Genomic DNA, 21,700 nt, shown 5'->3' with positions numbered 1-21,700 from the left:
CACTATACCAAAATTGGTTAATGATGTGCAGAGATTTCTCCAGATTCCCTGAATCTTTTTTTTTTTATATTATTTAATTTTTTTTTTCTTTTTTGCAATGTGGCCACGAAGAACTTTATTCCGTAACTGTTGAACTTTTTGCTCACACAGTCTCTCACAGAATGATGATCCTCTATCCATCTTTCCTCCTGAAGGACTCAGCTTCTCTGGAACACCCTTCTTTATACCCTGTCATGTTACTAACCTGTTGCACATTAACCTTAATAATCCAGTTATGTTCTTCTAGATGTTTTTCAGAATTGCAAATATTTTTTTTGTTTTGTTTCGAGTTTTGATTTCCCTGTGTCCCAACTTTTTTTAAAACTGTTGCTGGCATCAAATTTCAATTAACATTTTTAATTTCCAACTAGTGATATGTTGTCTTAGCTCTATTTTCAATCAAATGTGACTATAAATGAGTTGCAAATCATCAAATTCCATTTTTTTTTTAAACCAATTTACACAGCGTTCATACTTTTAAGAATCAAGATTGTTAATAAATTGTTATTGAATAACAGATGGGAGCTGGGAGAGGGCTGCATGGTGTCGAATCCCCGGTTGGATTGCAGTTTGCATGTTCTCCCCATGCATGCGCTGGCTCTCTCCGGGTACCAAAAACATGCTTAGCAGGTTAATTGGTTACAGTAAAATTGCCTGTAGGTGTGAGTGTGTGCGTGAATGGTTGTCTGTCTTCCATGTTTGCCCTGTGAAAGGTTGGGGACCTGTCCAGGGTGTACCCTGCCTTCCGCCCAAAGTCAGCTGGGATAAGCTCCAGCCCCCCTGTGACCCCTAACGGTATAAGCGGTCAAGATGACACATGGATGGATGGGATCTGGGATGACTGTGTTTCACCTGCTTTTACTCTCCATAGAGAGAGATAATCCTGCATACACCAAAGCCTCCTGATTTATGATTGGTCAGTACAGCCAGATCAAACCCCATGCTTACATTATATTCTATATTTCTATGTAGAAGCTCCAAATAGAGATTACTAATAAAATATTTTCCTCTCATTGTAAGACAGTTACCTCCTCTTATATTAAGCTGCTGCATTGGCTAACACAGGGCGAAGTGAGAAAGTCTTACACTGATTAGTAACTGTTAATGTGATTACTGCTTTTTCACTGTAATCCCCTACACTACTCTTTGCCAGAGCGAGCTTTACATTACCATAATGGGTTAGAAAACTGTTGCTGCACTACGCTAAGAACAAGTGTAAGACAAGTGCAAAGATGGAAAGAAGTGGAAGACATAAGGACTAAGAGAGAGAGAGAGAGAGAGAGAGAGAGAGCGAGAGAGAGAGAGAGAGAGAGAGAGAGTTGAACTGGGAAAGAGCGACAGACAGAGGGAGACATCAGAGCACAGAGAGAAATGGAGATGCGGGGACATAGACAAGAAATGTAGACAGACAGAAAGAGTGGGAAGTAAAGGCTCTCTCCGGGGTTCAATGGGTGACACATGCCTCTCTACCGCTGGGTGTCAGATCCATAGATCTCTGCTGCAGCTCACCCAGCACCCAAAACAAGAGAGAACTGCTGTGATTTGGCCCAAATTCTGCTTCAGACTGAGAAACCGCTTCCCTTCGACTCACCACAAGAAAGACAGAACCAGAATGTGTGAGTGTGTGTTTGTGAATGTGTATGTGTGTGGGTGGGTGGGTGTGTGTGGGTGGTTGTTTCATCTACCAGACAGAATGAATTATAGACCCATGCAGTGTTTTATTATTGCTGATAACAAATTGATAAAGCCATCGTTGCTTCACTTAAGTCCCGAAAAATATACTGCAGTGGCAACATAAGTCCAACATTCTGTTCAGTTATGCCCTCTGAGTGTGTGTGTGTGTGTGTGTGTGTGTGTGTGTGTGTGTGTGTGTGTGTGTGTGTGTGTGTGTGTGTGTGTGTGTGTGTGTGTGTGTGTGTGTGTGTGTGTGTGTGTGGATACCTACCTATGATCTGGATAATTTGTGCCAGCAGGACTCCATCGGTGACGTCCTGGCTCAGGTCCTTGATGAGGCGTTGACAGCCAGACTTGGCCAGGTAGTGATTGGCCCAGTCTGTGTAAATCTGCAGAGACAGAATGAACACCCTGTTAGCATCAGTGTATGTGGGTGTGAGGAACACTTTGAGGTTGCAGTTTTTAGTACAGCTTGTAACTGCGGCTCTCTTTGAGTAATTAAAATATGTATGAAACAACAAAGTGATCCAAGCGTCCACAGGAGAGCTCAGTGAAGTCCGGGGAGATCATGACTTGAACAGTGACGGACAGGAAATAAAGAGCAGAGCTGAAGGTTGAATGTTGGACATTTAAGTGACAAAAACAAAAGATCACTTTATGATTTAAAGGAGGCTGCTCCCTCTGGCAGCTCTTCATCTCCTCTCTTCAGAAGCCTGTCATCGAACAAGATCTTAATCTAAGAATGTGGTGCACAATGAGGGTTACTGTTTAAACTCATTTCTGACTTTTTCTCCTGCACTGACAACACGCACTACTTTTTTGCACTATTTATTAATCATCTCTCATGTCAGATAATAACTGAATATGCTACTGTTCAGCATTACATAACCAAAGCACACTAACAGTAGCATTAACTGTGAGAACAACGCGATGTTACAAAGATACCGAGAATGACTACATCATTCTGAAACGGCATCATGTGGTGGTGGCCCTGTGGTAAATAATAGAACAACACAGTGACCGTGAGAGTGAAAGTAAGACTATCCAATAAGTGGCAGCTGTTTGGTTGGATTGGGTTAAACGTTTTGTCCCTTGGGGGAAATTTGTTTTGGACCACAGAGCCACGCAAAGCGGCAATCACAACCTGTACATCCTTCAGATGGGAGCGTGCCTGTGTACACACATTTCAAATATCTTTTTCAATCTGGTTTTGTTTGTCTGACTTAAAGAAATGAAAAAAAGGGTTCAGCATCTATAAGCTCTGCTTCAGCCAAAACACTTTTCGATCAGCCTATGTTATTTTTTCATGTAATGATTGTGATTGTGACGATTTCTGCTGCTGCTGATCGAAATAAACGTACTCATTAATTACAATTAATTATTAACATTCATTCATTCATTCATTCATTCATTTACTATAAAGTGCTTCCAAAACACTTGTGGGAGGATAGGGCTTCAATTGAAGGGAAATGTAGGAACACAAGACCTCATTTTGAAAATGTCCTAGAAATGTGGGAACATAGGGATGACCCCCTTCAGATCAATACACGGGTAGAAGGTTCCCTTCAGATGTAAAGAAAGTTAAATGAGTAAAGGATATGTGATGGGTACTTTTATTTGTGCCTGATAAACTACAAGTCTCAAAGATAGATTGAAGGGACGGATAACTTTTTGTTTCCAATCCCCTACAAAGCAGTTCTCACCAGTTTTGGGATCTTTGATTTGCTTTAAACAGTGAGAATACAGAAACAGAATGCCACAGCATTATATAGAGCAGTCATAAACTTTGTACTCATGCCAAGCAATCTTACTCTGCAGAGAAAATGCAATCTTTGAGCCAATTTAGCACACACAAAATTAAAAATGAGCACCAAAGTTCTTTATATTCAGGATGTTTTTGTCATTTCTGCGAGATCATTGGTGAGAAAAGTCTGCAGAGAAAGCACAGCTATGCATCAAATCAAAGAGAAGAACCATCAACCTAGCTTTGAGTAGTAAAGGTAGAATTTAACAGCGTCTGTATGAAGAATAAAAGCTCCACTTCTGGCCTTCAAAGGCTTCTTTAACAGTCACCTCTAAACTAGCCCTCGCCTCTTCTGCATGCCGCCTATGTCACTAACACAGCTCTGCCTCTGCAGCTCTACAGTGAAGTGCTAAATGTCCTGCCAGGGAGCGCAGTCCAAACACTCAGACTCTCCGCACATCTTCTTCACACAAACACAAATATTTCATCAAGCTTTGGCACTTCAAATCATGCAGAGAGCGGCGACGCTGTTTATGATCCTTCTGCACGGGGTTCCTAATGATCGCAGTGAAAGAAACCGACAGACAAGCCTTTTCACTTCTGCTGGACTTTTAATCAGAGCTTCTTCTTAACTTCATTTTCAAAGAAGTATGAAGAAAGGAGATGCCAAAAAATCCTTTATGGAGCACTTTGGAGAACTCAAATAGAGATTAAAAAAACACAGGAGTTTTTCTCCACAAAGTAACGTCATACAAGCCAGACTTTTATTTTGAGTGGAGTCTTAACTGAGACATCTGACGTTTTAGGACTCACGTTTCCAAACCTAGAAGAGCAGCATGTTGGATAATCTTTTGTATTGTCACCTAAACCTCTTAACGGCTGCTTTGTCTTTCATTAGAGCCCATAAGCTGCTTGATAAGGAAAGCTTTTGCCTGGCCTCTGACAGACTGATCTCGACAGCTGCTGTGGTTTCACTGGGCTCTGAAAGGACGAAAGATGTGAGTCACATTTGGCCTCTGAGAGCTTGGCCGTATCTGCAGATAAACACTGAGAGAGGTTTCAGACGGTGTGTAGGTTCAGCATTGCTGCAGAAATGCTGGTTTTAGCATCCTGAGAAGTTTTATACATTATGTACTTCAGATAAACTTTCTTTCAGTTGCCAAACTTTCCAGGATTTCCTCTCTCACTAAGACCCAGACAGCACCTGAGACACTGCAACACGAACTACAGAGGAGATCCTGTTACCTCCACTGTGCCGAGGGTGTGTTTGATTCCAATTTCCACAGACAACCATGAAGGAACATCTTGCTTCCTGCTAAGCCTGAATTGAGATTTTGGGACCTGAAAAAAACCTTACCAGCCCATATGAAGCCAGTAAATGCTGCACTGCTGCAGAAAACTTTTCCTGTTATCCCAGGGTTTAAGAAAAAACACCAAGCTTGAGCTTCACCTGGATGCAAGGAGTGGGGAAAATCCTTTCAGACATGCGAAATGTTCTCTGAGTGTGTATGACCATCTCTAAATGGTTGCTAAAGTGGTTGCTGACAGAACTTAAGTGTCTGTGCCTTTGGCTTTCTGCAGATGACGTTTTGATTACAAGAACAAGCTTCACGGCATCTCAAGTGGGAGACATTTACAAAGGAATCCCCTCATAAAACATTACTAATCTCTGTGATGAAATAATCAGTTTTCCCCTCGTTTACCTCTTACACACACAGCGCTCTAAATGAAAAACAATTCTTTCTTTCCCGCTCTTTTTTTTCTTGGAAGCCAGACGCATGCTTTTTTTTAAAAAGACGCCGCCTCTCTGAAGTTTTTATGTGTTGTGGTTTCCATCAGAGAGTTCCTCCATGATGAGAAGTTGTAAAGCGCTGACTTTAAAAACAGGAGACCCGTCATGGGGAAAACACACACACAGGCAAACACAATGCTGCTAAAAAATGCCTGAAAAGAGGCGTGTGAACAAACATATGGCTCTCTTACACATTCACACAAAAAATGCACACCCCAAATCCAAACCACATCCCATCAGGGGGCAAGTAAACAAACAGGAGTGCAGGAGGAGGAAGAATGAGTGAGTAAGAGAGAGAAACTAAAAGTGTGCTGCTCCTGCTTACTACTGCAGTCACATCAGGCTGCAGGAAACCAAAGCTTGAACTCAAGCTGCTGGACTGCTAAGTTCATCAGAGACCTGGGACGACACTCGAGAAGCTACCTCACACAGCCATACATTTGTCCCTTTTTCTCCTCTCACACCCTTAAAGGAGAGCAGGGCAGAGGATTAACACTTCTGCAGAGAAAGCAGAGATATAGAGTGAAGAGTTTCTGTCAGCAATAGTCAGGCTTCCATCCAGATTTAGCTCAAATGCTGCAAAAGCAAATCCAAATTCATTTCCATCCACTGTTTTGAGCATTAAGAGAGGAGTGCATTGAGATGAACTGCTGTAAGTGCTAGTTTTCAACTCAGGTAAGATTGATCCAATGCAGAAGAAGAGGATGCAACAAGATGATGTCATAACGGGAACATCAACCAAGCATCAGATGCAATAGCACTGATGTGAATGAGAGTATGCATGGGATTGTTTTGAAGTATTTTGAGAGTTTTCTTTGTTTTGGTGCTTCCACTCAAGTGTTCTTTGATTGCACAAAAAGGCACACATGAAAACAGTTTATGAAGAAATAAAAAGGCCTTTGAACCACTGCTGACATGGTCAGAGCAGTGAAAAACTGAGGTACAGAGAAAGGAAGAAGTCTATTCTACGTAGAGGAAGCAATGATACCCAGCGGATGAATTCAATTTGGGTGAATTTGTTTCTAAAATAGTTCTCTGCCTCTGCGTCTGCTGCAGCTCCCGGGGGAATATGATTCAATAAACACACATCTTCAGGGCTAGGCGCTACCCGTGAAGGTCAAACTGTATTTGCTTTTGATTTGGAAAGTTTGTTTTATGCTGCATGGAGCCGTGAAACAGCAGCATTTACCACAGCAAGACAGTTCAGCTTCACACACAGACTGACGTGAAGAAGTAAAGTGAGGAGACTGAAATTCTGCACTGTGCAAACACTGCTATTAAACCTCCATGTATGCATCTGAAGAGGATCAAACACTGATGTAGAAATAGTTAATGATCAAAGTGGTCTCTGGCTCAGATTCAAATAAGTCTCATTCAATTGAAAATGTATCAAACACTAGCAATGCGCCTTCTTTCTGCAGTTAAACAGGAGCCTCAGGAGAAAATGAATGAGCTGAGTGAGCTGCAGTGAGGGGGGTTGCTAAGCAGTCTGGACATCTGAGTAAACTGGGTAGGATGCCCTATCAAGGTGAGGTAGATCAAGGGCTTACAAATCTGCTTATATGACAGTCTCAGTAATACCTACAAACCCAGCGGGACTGAAAACGGTACAGAAATCATCCGAATTCTTGCAAAAAGGCTGATTTTGGCTTTCATGCACAGCAGCAGGTGAATATGTAAATGTCATCACAGACTTTTAAAGTTATTCAACAGTTATTCTGAAAAGCCACAGTAGCTGGAAGGTGTTTACTCGAAAGAGGCTCAGCTTTGTGACAGCTTACAATAACGCTGAGTCACTTTCTAAGTTTGTTTTGGTCCAATGTGCCCACTTTGGAACAGTGTGTGCTCCGAAACTCAATTCTAAAATTAAAATATGTCAACTGGTGGAAGCAGAAGCACAAACAGAGGCACGTAATTAAGTTTATAGTCAGAATCCTGCTGTTGTCATTTTATTGCTGGGTAAACTGGAGCCTGTGATATCTGTCAGCATTGTTTGTTTGACGTTTAAATCAGACCTCATCGCAAAAGTCTTACAAGTAAATTAAAAGAAGAAGTAATCTACAAAGAAGTAAACACAACATAGTGTGGTCGCTTTAAAGTTTCAGCAAATGTGAGAAACTTAAAGCAGTGAGCAACACAGATTATCTCCATAAAAACTCCAAAACCAAGGTCACTTTATCCTCCTTTTCAGCACATCAGTTTGAACTAATAATACATCAACCAACCACGAAAGAGTTCAGAGACATCCAGAAAAAACCTCATAGAGTAAACACTTTTGTTTACTCTCAACTTTAAGGAAAGTCAAAGAGGTAAAAATGTATCAGACCCAGAAGCTGCAATGTCCAAGGTCCAGGTCTGACCTGGAACCTCTATCTCTTATCACCACTCCTCTCTCTGCCCTCCCTCTCTATCTGAGCTTTTTGATCGCACACAAACATCAAAGTAACATTTTTAAAGAAGCCTCGCTCCTTTCTCTGCATGAGCGCCAACTCACTGATCCACTCACTTCATGACTCTCCTGGTTGGTGCTCAGAGTTCAGCCTGGCAGCCTCCTGCACTCGTCAGCCTCTCCTCCCAGAATCCCAATCGCTTTGGGGGAGCAGAGCCGCGGCTACAGCAGAGTCAAAACATCAGCAATAACGCCACCTTTAGTGGTGCTGACTGAGACCACTGACATCATAGGGATACACATGCTGGATGAGAAAGCCTGCACACACTCACACTCACAAACACATACATCTAGTACAAATCCCCAGTCACTAATACAAAAGCAAACAAACACACATTGAATCCCCCCTCCTCTTGCCCACCCTCTTTCCTCTTCCTCTCTTTCGGCAGCCAGCATCAATCAGCAGAAGTCTTGTCTCTGTGGTGATGTTATCCTCCCTGATGTCTCATGAAGTATCTTTCTCCTCTTTCTCTCCGCTCTCTCTCTCTCCACCCGCTCTGCAGATCTCTCCACTCAGCACGAGGGATTCCAAAACGGCACCAACAAAACAGCCGGCTCTCACCCCAGAGCGGATAAACTGCCTTCAACAGTCCTGATCACAATGCAGTGACTACAGCTACGCAGGTATAATTGGCAGAGGCTGCAGTGGAGCTGTTTGTCCTCCGGGGGGAGCCGGGTAAAAGGAGAAAGATGAGATGCAGGAGTGAGAGGAGATGGGGCAGAGTGGAAGTCAAACTGCTGTATTTATCCATCCACTATTATTGAATGGATGTTAATATATGAGCTCTTTAATCAGGGCATCATTCCAACACTGTCGAGTAAATTAAGTACTTAATTGTATGCGAGGGCTCTGAGCATATATACAATCACTTGGAGGACGTTCAGCTGTGTAATGCTGTTTGAAACAGACTAACAGGCAGAGACGTCTCCTTTGTGGCTAAGCTGGCTCCAAACCTCAACTTGGCACCGGTGCTGCTCCCGCATGGCTCCTAAATGTAATTAAACACAACATAAAGCTGCATTAACTAAACGAGCGATGAGCTGACGGACTGCATGTGATGTAGCTTCCTCCATGATTCTCTGACTTGTCTCTGTCTCTGGGTCATGTCAAACGAGGAGTGATGGAGGGATGGGAACAGGATCAGACAGCAGCATCCCTGTCAGTTTAGTTTATGGAGCGTGGTAGATAAAAACAGATACACACAGGAAGTGAAACTCGACAGAAAAAACACACTGCCTGTGCTGTTCTTTTGACAGGAGACCTGTGCCAACCATGGAATGGAAAAAAAGAACTCATAATACGCTAGTGTCTTCACTTAGATGAGTAAAACAATGATTATTCTTTGTTTAGTTGGAAAGTTAGGGATCCCTTCAAACTTGCTTTTTGAACACATTTAAACTTTGAAGCTAGATCCATAAGGCAACTGGACAGGTAGAAAATCTTGAAGACGTTTCATCTCTCCTCCGAAAGGCTTCTTCAAACTGAAGAAGCCTTTCGGAGGAGAGGTGATTTTCTACCAGTCCAGTTGCCTAAAGATCTGGCTTCGAATTGCCATGACCTGGATGACTGAGAACCTTCACAGACAACAAATTAAACTGAACTTCAATATCAAATTAGTTTGAATGTTTTCTCCTCAAGAAATGTGACAACTTTGTCAAAACTCTTACTACAACATTTACCTGTCACCCTGCTTTGAGGACTGTTAGTACACTGCTTTATTACATACTTGATTCTGATTGGTCCAAACCACATGAAAACAGTAATTCACTTCTATAAGCCAAAATGATGCCAGTGACTGATCACACATCTCATATCAAATCAATCCACAGACCCGATTCCTCTGCCTATTGACACTGTGGCAAAATCGTTGGTTTCCATCAGCGTATTTCAGGGTGAGACAAAACCCCTCGTCTTTGTGTCAGTTCTGCTTACCCTGTAGATTCTGTTTTATATAACCACTATACATTATCCCTAAAACTGACCTTCTAGACAAAGGTCTCTCCCAATTCAGTAAGTACATTCTCATTGCAAGTATTTCATGTTTTGGCATGCTTGTCAATAAGGAGGTAAAACCTGATTTTGTTTCATGGTCAACAGCTGAGAGGTCTACTGGTTTAAAAAAAGTCCAAATGTATGCATGCTGACCCAAAGTGACTACCAAGCCTTGATGAAGACTCTCTGAGGGTTGAAACCAGTATGTTGTTGTAGATTTTTATGAGATATGCCCTGAGGGAATAAAGGCCTCTTAACTTCATCCTTGACTCAAGCAAGAGTGCCTGAAGACAGCCCTTGAACCCCAAACCCATATTGAAAGTAACGCTCTATTCCTCCAGAGCACCTGTTTTACTTGAATTTACAACACTACCAATGTGAGCACACTGTAACATCATCTAAAGATTTTCTGATTAGTTAAAGCCACTGCGTTAAATAAATGTCACTTATTCTGCACACACTGCATTGTAGAAAATAAACGTCCTTCAAAATAAAGGTGCAGCAGAGATTATTTTCAGCACAAGATCCATGACCTGTTGAAAAATGGCAGTACGACCCATTTTTGGGTCCTGACCCAACAGTTGAGAACCAAGGCTTTAGGGTGCACTACAGCAACTTGCCAACAGGTATTGGTGTAGCAGTCAGAATCCACCTTCTGGTCTTCAAACTTGGTCTCTTCTGATAGAAGAGATAGAGATGGCATCAGGCCAATATGAAAACTCAAGGCTTCACAAAGTAGTCAAAGTGCTGGGTGATGTCATGGTCCCATTTTACAGGACAGACTATTGTTCGCCCAGACAAATATCCTACTTAAGATGATTAATCTGATTGGAAAATGGCCAACAGCCCTCTCCTCCTCCAAGGTCTAACATTTAAATGAGCTGAAGGCAATCTGAAGTGCAGGGGCCTTTACTCACAGAAAAAGTCCATAGGGTCAGTGATTTTGCAACTTAAGGATTTGTGGTACCATGTTAATGCTACTAGATAGTCAGTGAAGAAAGCAGCAGTAATTAGGTCATTCAGACTGCTGGGACTTTTTTAAAGCTGGACAGCTGGCCAGCAGCATTTTTTAGACAAGCAAAATCAGGAATCAATTTTCCTTTAGTCAGTTAAAAAGATGGATATCATGATCCCGGAGATATCAGACTGTGAACATCTGTTGCTTTCAGGATGTCCAATGAAAAGAGATCCATATTAAAGATAACTATGAGACTTCTAGCTAATTCCTCTAGGGACAGGCACGACTGTCAGTGTCCAGCTACATCAACCGAGCACCTGGAAGCAATTTCCACAGTTTAAACCTTCCTGGTGTTTCTTGGAATACCTCTGACCCATCTCTATTCCCTCTGAAACAATCATTATCTTGTCCAGGGAGCTGAATAGAGAGGCCCTCCTTCAAACCCACCTAATCCAGGGGTAATAGCAGCAGGCAGCTTTCCAGCATGGCCTCTCTCCAATCTAGCAAACACCCAAGTGGAGAGTTTACACAGACAATAAACAAATCATAAACTCAAAGTTTCCCTGTGGTCTGGCGCATGTGATGGGGGGGATCAAAATAATAACCCACTTTACATGACAGAGCTTCCCACAAATGGATTTCAATCCAAAGGATGAGCAGGGAGCACCTTTGTTGCTGGGCCAACTGTCAATCAGTCAGAGGATTCTGCGGTTAGAGGAGATCCGTCCAGTTGTATTTACAAGAGGGATGAGGCAGCCCAACACACAGCGATGGAACACAAATTCAATGCAACAACAGATGCAAAACAAAGGACTAAATTAGAATAATCAATTTCTCCATGTCAGACTAAAAATGGAACTTTAGAAAACATGTTGGTTTACTTCAACTCTTGCCGCCAGAGTCTTACTCAACATTTCCTGAACAGCACTGAGTGAGCATCACTGTTTGTGTTTCTCCAAGGAAAACTGATTAAGCATGTACGATGCGCTCAAGGTCGAGCTGCGTATTCAGCCAGCTGCATACATTTAAATCATTAATACATCATTAAGCAGCTCGATCCAAGACGTTTCTACATAAAGGTGCCCGACTCCTGATATGCTAAAGGTTTTTACTGTTTGCACATAACAACAAAGAAAAGTAATGTACGGTAACTTACAGTATATGTAACCCACACAGGATCACAAGGAAATCTGAACTTATCTGAGGCATTATTACTCAGAGGATCTGCTCCAGCCATACAACACGAGGGGAGTTGGCAATGGATCAATTTAAGCAAAAGTTCACCAAAAAGACCGGTTAGAATCCACATTTAAACTAAAAGTTATAGAGTGTACAAGCCTTAACTTGGGCAAAGAGATATTTCAGTCTAAACCATGTAAGTAAGAAAGAAAAATACCACAAAACACACTTTAAGGAGTTCATTCACTTAGGGGAAACTCTAAAATACTCCAAATAATTCTTTTCAAAAATAAAGGAAGGGGTACCTTGACACAGACTTCATAAAGGCTACCTCGAAATAGATATTTAAGGGCAGCTTTGAATGAAGCTTCAAGGTTTACTAGCAGATATTTTAAGGGGTAACTTAAAAACGATTGAAAGGGGGAATCAGCTCTAAAACAAAAGGGTACCTTGAAACAGACTCTTGAAGGTGTGCTTCGAAACAGAATGAAACAGGTTCTTTAAACCAGGTGGTTCAGGGTAACCTTAAATGAAGATTACAGGTAGACTAGGAGAGACTTTAAAGGGTAACTAAAAACTGTACCTCAACACAGGCTACAGTCAAACAGACAGAGGTGCCTTTACTCACAAGATAACGATACCCAGAATAGATTCCTAAGGTTTATATCAAACAAGCGCAAAGGGTATCATGGAACAGATGGTAATGGGTAAATAGATGCTTTAAAGAAATGCTTAATCCATCCATTGTAAGCTTAATGGTACCTAGAAACAGCCATTAAAAGGTTTCTAAAAAGATACAGGGCCCAACTAAAACTGTCGGATAAGATGCCTTGAACGAATGCTTATATGTATCTTGTGTCAGACTCTAAATGATCTGGAAAGAGAGGGTAAGGGTACCCTGAAACAGACACTTCATTGCACCCTGAAACAGAGGCTATCAGGGTTCTTCGAATCAGATGCCACATAGGCAACTTTGTGCATTCAATTGGCACAAATGATGTTCATGACTTCATGTAAGCATCACACCAAGGCTGTTTGAGGATAGTAGCCAGAGCTGCAGCCAAGAAGAAACATGTCTTTATTATTTTCTTAACCTAAACTGGAAGACACAAACCAGCCCCGTCTTACTTCCAGGTTGGCACTGGCCAAACAGCTTCACTCAAAACAGCAGATAACAGGAGAGAAGCTCATGCTGAAAACTGAAGCATTCAGTCATCATTTTCTCATGCCTGGATCTGCCAAGCCACTTTATCATTTCAGAGGAAATCATAGGCAGAAAATGACATAATTGCATGGCTGGGAGAAGTTTGGACACACAGCCCATGTTGGATGCACACGCACATGTCAGTCAGAGCTGATCACTTGTAGCCCAGCAGGAACTGGAGGCCAAAGAGTGGAGAGAGAGAAAAGAGAAGATGGTAAGGGGGGGAAAAAAACGACAGCTTGAAGACACACGGACATGCAGAATTTAGAGATACACAGCAGCAAGCAGACAAGAGTTAAAGACTGACTGATGTTTGTGTTGACCAATTTGACAAACTGCCTGTGGTAAAGAGCGCATTACAGGCAGTGATTTGCCAAAGCAGCAAAATTTTAAGATAGCACAGAGGGGAACTATTACATCGAGCAGCTTTCCATTCTTTTTTGCCAGGAAAAAAAATGCTAAAATATCTGTTATCATTCAGTTTTATTAGCCAGCCTGGCACATGGAAGAAACATCTAAATCATGGCTACCCACTAACTGTTAAAAACAAAGAAAAATGTAACCAGTGACTGCAGAAATGGATCCATTTCCAGCTGAACTCGGCCCCAATAATAAAAAATGTATGAAAAAGGAATTGCTGCATGAGAGATTCTCTGAACTTCACCCACAGTAAACCTAAGACCACTTTATTTCAGCGACTGTTTCATGTTTATGCGATGTAAAACCATCAGAGGAAGTAAGAGTCATTTTCTGCATCCTCCAAACACACATCCTAAAACACAAACACCCTTCCTCTCGCAGCCAGCAGCCTTGACCTTAAAACCAGAAGACAGAGGAGGGCTAGATTTATAACGGCTCTACATCCAACAGGTCATTTAGTTTGCAGAGCCATAAAACACAGAGGTGAAGAGGTGAAAGTGAAGCAGTAAAATACTAAAATAAGACACAGAAGGGAATATAGGAAATGTTTTCATAGACTCACCGTCTGAAAACATTTAAAAGAAACTGATGGAACTTGGAGAGTAAGTTTGCAAGAACACGCTCTAAAATATGAGCGGGTCCCATTGGGTTCACACTCAGCTCTTACTCTGGGATTAGTACTCGGCTGAAAATCAATTTTTGAAAGTACTTCCCTCCAGAATCCGTATTGCTCTTTTTCTTCTCTGCACATTTAAAGTCAGCTCAGAAAATGTAAAGATCGGAGGAAATTCAAGTTAACATTTCCAACACCCAAATCTTTGCAGTTTGCACAGCTCCGAGCTAATTTTCTGTCTATCCGTACCCGCGAGCAACTCCCCAGTGTCTGTACATGAATTTAAGTTGAGTCTAAACTTTGTTTGCCCTCCGTCTGATCACACTTTCAGACTCTAGGAGTCTGAACCAAATGAAGAGGGCGATAAACCTTAATGCAATTATAATGATGAACAGTATCCTCTGCCAGAAACTGTTACGTCCATAAAAACACATGGAGAGGTTTTTGTTAATGACAGAGGGCGGGTTTGAAAAGATATCTTGTTGATATATTTAATAACTGAAGAAACCTCAATGTAGTTTATGATTATCTTCGAGATGTAGAAGAATCCGGCTTGGGAACTCCTCGAGATCCCCCAAGAGAAGATGGAAAACACAGAGAGATGTCTGAGGCGACTTGCTGAGCCTACTCCCACCGTTACCTGATCGCGGGTAAGAGTAAGAAAACGGATGGATGGATGGATGGACCGATACCTCTTAAATTATATATAAAGTGCAACGACAGAGTATTTGTTTAAAGATGCTAGAAGAAGTTTAAACCTCTTCTTTCCTGATTACATCAACCATGATGTTTTGTTCAAAGTGTATGCTTTTACTTTGAAGGAATGAAGGAATATGTCAATTTCCTAATTAAATCACCCTAAAGCTTCTGACATAATAGCACTTCATATACATGTTATCATATGTATAAACACATATCTGAGTTGTCATGGATTATTCGTTTCTGTATCATTTCATTTTATCACAGTTATTTAACATCACCTCCTCTACACTATGTTTTATAACTGAAATTAAAAAAAACTTGGAAATGTCATAAATACTCTCAGCCAAAGCAGTGTGTTCAAGTAATCATGTCCATCCGAAAAGTACAGGCTGCAACAGATGCTGAAGTAGTCACACACACACACTAAAACAAAGACACACACGCACACTGCACCCTCAGAGCAAAGTTTAAAAGACTTCTGCAAACTCAGACTGATGCAGGATCTCACCCTACCCTGATGACCACAGCGTGTGAGGCAGCGTCTGGCTCGATGGCTCTGTGGCCTGAGAGCCAGACGCTGCCACTGTGATGCTGGAGGAGGAAGCACGCAAACATACACACCAGAAGAAGAAGAACAACACGAACAGGTTAGCTCTCAATAGATATGTTATGGGCCAATAGGAGATAAGGTACAGGCCATACCTTTTTAAGATATGCACCGTGAGTCACATCTTCAAAATTAGAACTTTTTAACATAATGTTTAAAGTAGAAAACAAAGCTTGGCATCACTGGTGACGCTGAAGATGTGACTCACGATGTAAAGCAACATTGACTCATCTGTAATATAAGTACTTGTTTCACTTTGCAGCTTTTAATTTCATTTGCATTTTATATCCATGCAAAATTTGGGGTGCACAATCTGAGAGAAATACTGCATCTAAAAAATTGATTGAATATTATATCAGTACCGGCACATTTTTCTTCCTTACAATTGGAGGCAAAGTCAATCTTTCTCTGTGCTTTGAGAAAATAATTTATAAGTTAGATATAGAAGATGGGATCCAGGTAAGCTTTGAACGGTTGAGATAGAGAAGGGAAACCCACATATAGCTCAAGCAGATATTTAAAGAGCCAGCAGACATTTGTGTGACATCCAGACTCTCAGAGGAGCTCTGCACTAATTAGCTGCTTAGCCATGAGCGCACAAGTTGAGCTCCTTCTTCAACAGAGTAAGATCACCGTAGAGTGCAGACACTGCATCACCTCACTGACGTGGTTAACAGACCTAATTGAGGGCCTGCGCTGAAAGCAAACTCTTCCTGTTTGGAGGCAGCAGATCACAGCCTTAAAAAGCATCCTGAGGCTTCTGCCTGACACCCGTCTATTCTGGGAGGCAGCAGGGCCGTGTAATCATTCCCTCAGACGTATGCTGGCTCCGCCCACCCCAAAACACACAAACAAATCAGGGGAAACCAACCGTGTCATTAGTTATCGCCGCTACAGCAAGAAGCCAAGAATATATGCTTACAGATGCACATAACGGATCCTTATTGTTTCCCCAGAGGGTTTGAGTTATTCTCCAAACTGATCCCACAAAAACCAAATCAAGAGGAGATGATCTGTGTTGGTGTGACTCACTGCGAGCCTCCAGGGATTAGTCACACTTCCTCGCAGCATCTGACAGGCTTACCGTTCATTAACTCAAGATGACTCAGCTGCTGAGTGGTGCTAGATGTGGTTGGTTGACATTACGGATCCAATTTGGGCCTGATTTGGAAGCACTTTCACTCACAGCAACTGTTGCCACTGCAGGCAGCGACTGCCTCTCGGGCCAATAATGGGGATAAAATTAATTCTAAACAAGGTGGTAAACACAGGAATGATAAGACAAGGGAATCGTAATCAAGCCTGTGCAGATGGGAGGTCAGAAGGTTGGAGTTTGGTAGATAAATACACACATTTACAGCCTTAAGCTTATGGTAAACACAGTGTTACAAACCCACAAAGCTATCAGCACTCCACAAGCTGCTAATATCTTGATCAGGTATTGGCCCCATTGGACATATCTGGTCTTTGTTTTTTGGGTAAGAAGCCTGTTTATATGCAGTACACAACACATGTCTGTTTGCTTTCAATCGGGACTGCCATCTGCTTGTTTGAGAAACAAATTAATGTAGATCGCTAGATTAATGGGTTTTTGATTGGGTGCCGGCCAGACTGCCAGGAGCCCGGGCCGCTTTTTATTAACAAGCCTCTCAGAGGACGAGGACAGGACGTCGACACTACGCCCAGCCACTTAGCGAGGCGGTCAGACTGCTAAATGGATGACTGTTTGGTACACAATTGACTCTTTGAGTATCAGTGAGGTCTCCTGCTTCAGTAATAACACATAATGAGGCTTGAGGAGGAGAGGGCGTCTATGTTTGAGGAAGATGTTTTCACTCTGGAGATAATTTTTTTTGTGTGATGAAAATCACTGTTTCTACTTTATTGCCTTTTTAGACTTTACCATCTTGCTCTTTTTGCTCAACCAACACAAAGCCTAGTTTTTAAATTTTCCAAATCTACAAAGTCAAATCACACATAAACTCAGCCATCATTGCCATCAGTTTTTTTGCCTCTAATCTGACAGGCACCGGTGATTAGCTGATGAGAGTGATCTTCAGCTCCCTGACATGACAACTATGCCTCATACACTGTATGATTTTATGAACATCATGGTGGTAAGTGAAGTCACACTGTACGAGTAATTAGTTTACAACACAGCCAGAGCATGCAGCATATGTGCCCACACTGTATGGTCTTATTGTCAGGCTGCCCCCGAGTGCTCACATTGGTCGTGTTAAAATCAGAACAGAGCTTTGACTAACAGTCGTGCAGTTTCTCCACACATACACTACCAGTAAAAAGTTTGGAAACACCTTCTCATTCAAGGGTTTGTATTTATTTTAATTAGTTGAAACACTGTAGATTAATACTGAAGACATCCAAACTATGAAAGAACATATATGGAATTATTGAATGAACAAAAAAGTGTTAAACAAAGCAGAATATGTTTTATATTTTAGATTCTGTAAAGTAGCCCCCTTTTTCCTTCATGACAGCTTTGCACACTCTTTGTATTCTCTCAGTCTGCTTCATGAAGTGGTCTCCTGGAATGGTTTCTAATTAACATGAGCCTTGTCAAGAGGTCATTTGTAGAATGACTTGCCTTCTTAATGTGTTTGAGACCATCAGTTGTGTTGTTCAGAGGTAGGGTTAGTACACAATGGATAGCCCTATTTGACTACTGTTGTAATCCAGACTATGGCAAAACCAGATTATTTCATAGTGTTGATGTCTTCAGTATTAATCTACAATGATGAAAATAATTTAAATAAATAAAAACCATTGAATGAGAAGGTGTGTCCAAACTTTTGACTGGTAGTGTAAGTGTTCATGGTATTTTTGTGACATTGCTTTCTCTTTAAGCAGCACATGCATACCCGATTTGATCTCTTCCTTGTAGTTACATGCTTTAGAGTGACAGTAAACCTTGTTGAATCCTTGATGAGTCAGGCTGAAAACAGATAAACAGAAAACTAGGTTATAAAAAAAGTGAGCACACTTTGACTATCATCAAAAAACCCTCAGTGTGTTAGATAACTTTCTACACACGCTCTGAATGAGGTCTGATTACAAAGTGAGTTACGCCACCAACAAACGTGGGTCAAATGCTGGACCCAAATGCTCTCTGGCATTAATTTGCATATTTGGGACTGATACAAAATGCATCACATTTTGAAAGCATGTGCAACTGGTGTAATGACATGTTGAAAAGTGCAGTATTATAATAACAGAAAAGAAAAGTAGAAATTTAAACCAAAATTTCATTGACTTGTTCTTTGATTACTGTGTTTTTAATTAGTTTCTGACTAAGCCTGTGCTAATCATGTTAAGTGTCGCTCTACCACCTTAAGTCATCCACAGTTTCTCTCGGGCCGCTCTTTTTCACTGATGTGAAAAGTTTGCTACAGTTTAGTTTCACTTCTCAAGGACAAAAGTATTTGAGAACAAGGATGGCTTTTTTTTTATAGACTTCTCTTGACAGAGGTACCCTTTGATCATGGATTTCAATGTTATTCTGTAAAATAGAGAATTCAAAGTAGAGAGAGGTTTTCATAAGTCATTTAGAAGGTGAGGTGAAAAACCGTTTCAATCAACTCCAGATCTAAGAGAAGGCTGAGGCCAGCTTTAAAGAGACGTATGAGCCTCAAAGCAACAAAGACACTGAAACAATCATCATACTTGTTGATCCTCACTGAGGAACAGGCTTTCCCTAAAGTGACCAGCAGAGGGCTCCACCACACTAACCCTTAGCCTCTCCACCGCCTGTAGAACAACAGAATCTGCCTTTTGTGGAGCTGGAAGTTTGGGGTCTGTGTGAATGAACGTAATGAGTCATTGAAGGATCATCTGTGAATCTCAGCGTCAGAGTGAAAGCCAGAACAGCTGACCACTTCAAACGCAGGGTGGCTTTGGCTCTTTGGTTAGTAATGAGGCATGTTTCCCTGTGTTCTCTGCAGCCATAACAGATAAACCAGATAGAGCCCCCTTTTGGTCAGACACTCAGGAAACAGATTGATAAGTACAGAAAGCCAGAGTGCACAAAATGCCCCTTTAAGGAAAGAAGAAGAAGAGCATTTTATAAACAATAAAATCTACACACTGTATATTTTGTGGATAGTGGCAGAAGAAAACTGAATGTCATATTAAAGAATATTTAAATACATTATTTATTTAATTATTGGGTTTTCCTAAATTTTGTTTGCCATAATGGTTAATATTCAGACTTAAGAGTTGGCTTGTATAATTAAAAGAAACACATTTTTATTCAATAAATGAACAATATTACATTATTTGCGCATTTCCGATCCTGACAGGCTCTAACAAAGAGACTACACTAAGTTTCATAATGGGAATTTTAGGAGTTCAACTGTAAAAGAGACTCAAGTTGGGATTTCTCAACACTTAATTCAAACCATTCTTCCCAATTATGTCTCTCACAAGCCTCCTATGTTCATTGAAGCCTCTTGAGTATTAATTTAACTCACTTTATCACCAAACCAACAACAGTTCCAGCATAAAGCAGGAGAAGGTCAGACATTTTTACTCGACTATGATAACATGTGGCATTCATTGCAAGCTACAATAGTTTTGCATACTTAATGATTACAGTTATGCACGGAAATTAAATTGAGTTTGCTTAAAACTTCACATGAAGCATTGTAACCAGTTTTATATTCATGAAAGTAATTTGCATGTTTTTCTAAGTTTATGACCACACCTGGTGCATTTATAGCCTGACTTTTAGAACTCAGTTTTTAGACTTCTCGTGTGTATCCCTCTTCAAAGAGTTAGTAAAGGTGAATCCAGTTATTGTATAATTAATTTTATTAATGCCTTCATTGATTGAAAGTCAGGTTTTCTTCCCCGTTGTTCATGTCTCTGCGTGAGTCTGAAGCTTTCTGCACACAACGAACTTCAATGACCTCTCATTAATGAATCAATCAGCAGGTATGGGTAAACAAAGAGGACGCGACAGGAGGTGTGAGTGTGTTGTTAAGTATGAAAGAACCAGGGGGAGATTGGGGTCATGACTCTCTGTGGTAGAGAATGAATGAAGGAACCTCATTGGCTGTTCACTGTTCTAAAGTCCTTACCTCTATCTCAGTGTATGCACAGAACTCATTTATAATGCTAACACACATGATATCTCAGTGGACTCGCATTATTATGCCTTCACAATCCTCCACAACAGTAAGATTCAAGTTTAGTTTAGCTTTAGGTTGAAGCCAGAGTCCAACAACAAACCAAAAGTATCCTGCAGTCAGTAACTTCTGCAACTGCATACTAAAAAAAGGGAAACCGAACCGTTGCATCAGTTGCCAAAAAAGATGGGCATGTTGCCAGACTCCCACACAAACCCTCTCATGAACTAAGCTGCCATCAGCAAGTAAACAAACCCTCACTCTGCCAGAGCCTCACTTTCCAGTTCAGTGCTGGCTCCAGTAGAGGGACCTGCACACCAGAAAGATTAGTCTGGATCATGAACTGACTCATTCCTGTGATGGAGCCATTAATGGTGTTAACAGTGTATCAGGTAACTCAGTCAAAGCCAAGCCCTCTGCATTTACAAACATCATGATTCATAAATCTCATGACTCTGGGTGTGACAGCAGCAGAATTAGCTGTGATTTGCATGATTTCCCTGATCCACCAGGACAGCATCTATAGCCTCAAAACTCAAGTCCTCAGAGTTCAGGTCTGAGTCAAGGCCAAAGAATCTGAGTTCAATCAAGTCCTCATTATCAATTCTGTTATTTAATATAAGAAGGAGCACTGTCTCATTCCAAATTACTGACTGCTTGAATCTGCACTGACTGGAAATCACATTTCATATATTAACATTAGATTCTGATTGAGTATGACGGCGTGTCTGGAAATTTTAATGACCAGTGACGTTACAGTGCTGTGTGTTGTTTGTGAATGTGCACTGCTGCTCTCTTAATGGGGAGATGCACTCGATGTCACTGTTGCAGTGAGATCACTGCACTCAAAAAAAACTGCAACCTGGATCCACTCTGTTGCGGTCCGGCTGCGTCTCTGATCCGGCAGGTCCGAACGCAACGGATCAGATATGCAAGACTTCTATTTTTGCCGGATGCCAGGGCACGAGCAGAGCAGATGGAGCGGGACAGGAAGTCAGGCACCGAAACAAAATGAAGACATCTGGTTAATTTTCAGAATAAAACACTCTGTGTTATCACCAGATCGTATTTCACTTAACTACAACAACAAACCGTCATGATGAGTTGAGCCAGGCCTGGATTCAACAGGTCAGAGGTTTTCAGAGGACCAGAAAGACAACAAGGATGAGGAGAGGAGGAGAA

The 21,700-nt window shown here is 41.4% G+C and overlaps 1 protein-coding gene across 1 annotated transcript in view; it reads right to left on the bottom strand.

Moving 5' to 3' along the window:
* Nucleotides 1-21,700, bottom strand: part of nav3 (neuron navigator 3) — a 292,564-nt gene that overhangs the window by 206,920 nt on the left and 63,944 nt on the right. The window contains exon 2 of the mRNA XM_034673746.1: nt 1,985-2,102. Coding sequence (XP_034529637.1) covers nt 1,985-2,102 — 118 coding nt within the window. The remainder of the gene's footprint in view (nt 1-1,984; nt 2,103-21,700) is intronic.

This window comes from Notolabrus celidotus, chromosome 21 (genome assembly GCF_009762535.1).
Source record: "Notolabrus celidotus isolate fNotCel1 chromosome 21, fNotCel1.pri, whole genome shotgun sequence".
NCBI classification, from domain to species: Eukaryota; Metazoa; Chordata; class Actinopteri; order Labriformes; family Labridae; genus Notolabrus; species Notolabrus celidotus.
This window is presented reverse-complemented; position numbering and strand designations above follow the sequence as displayed.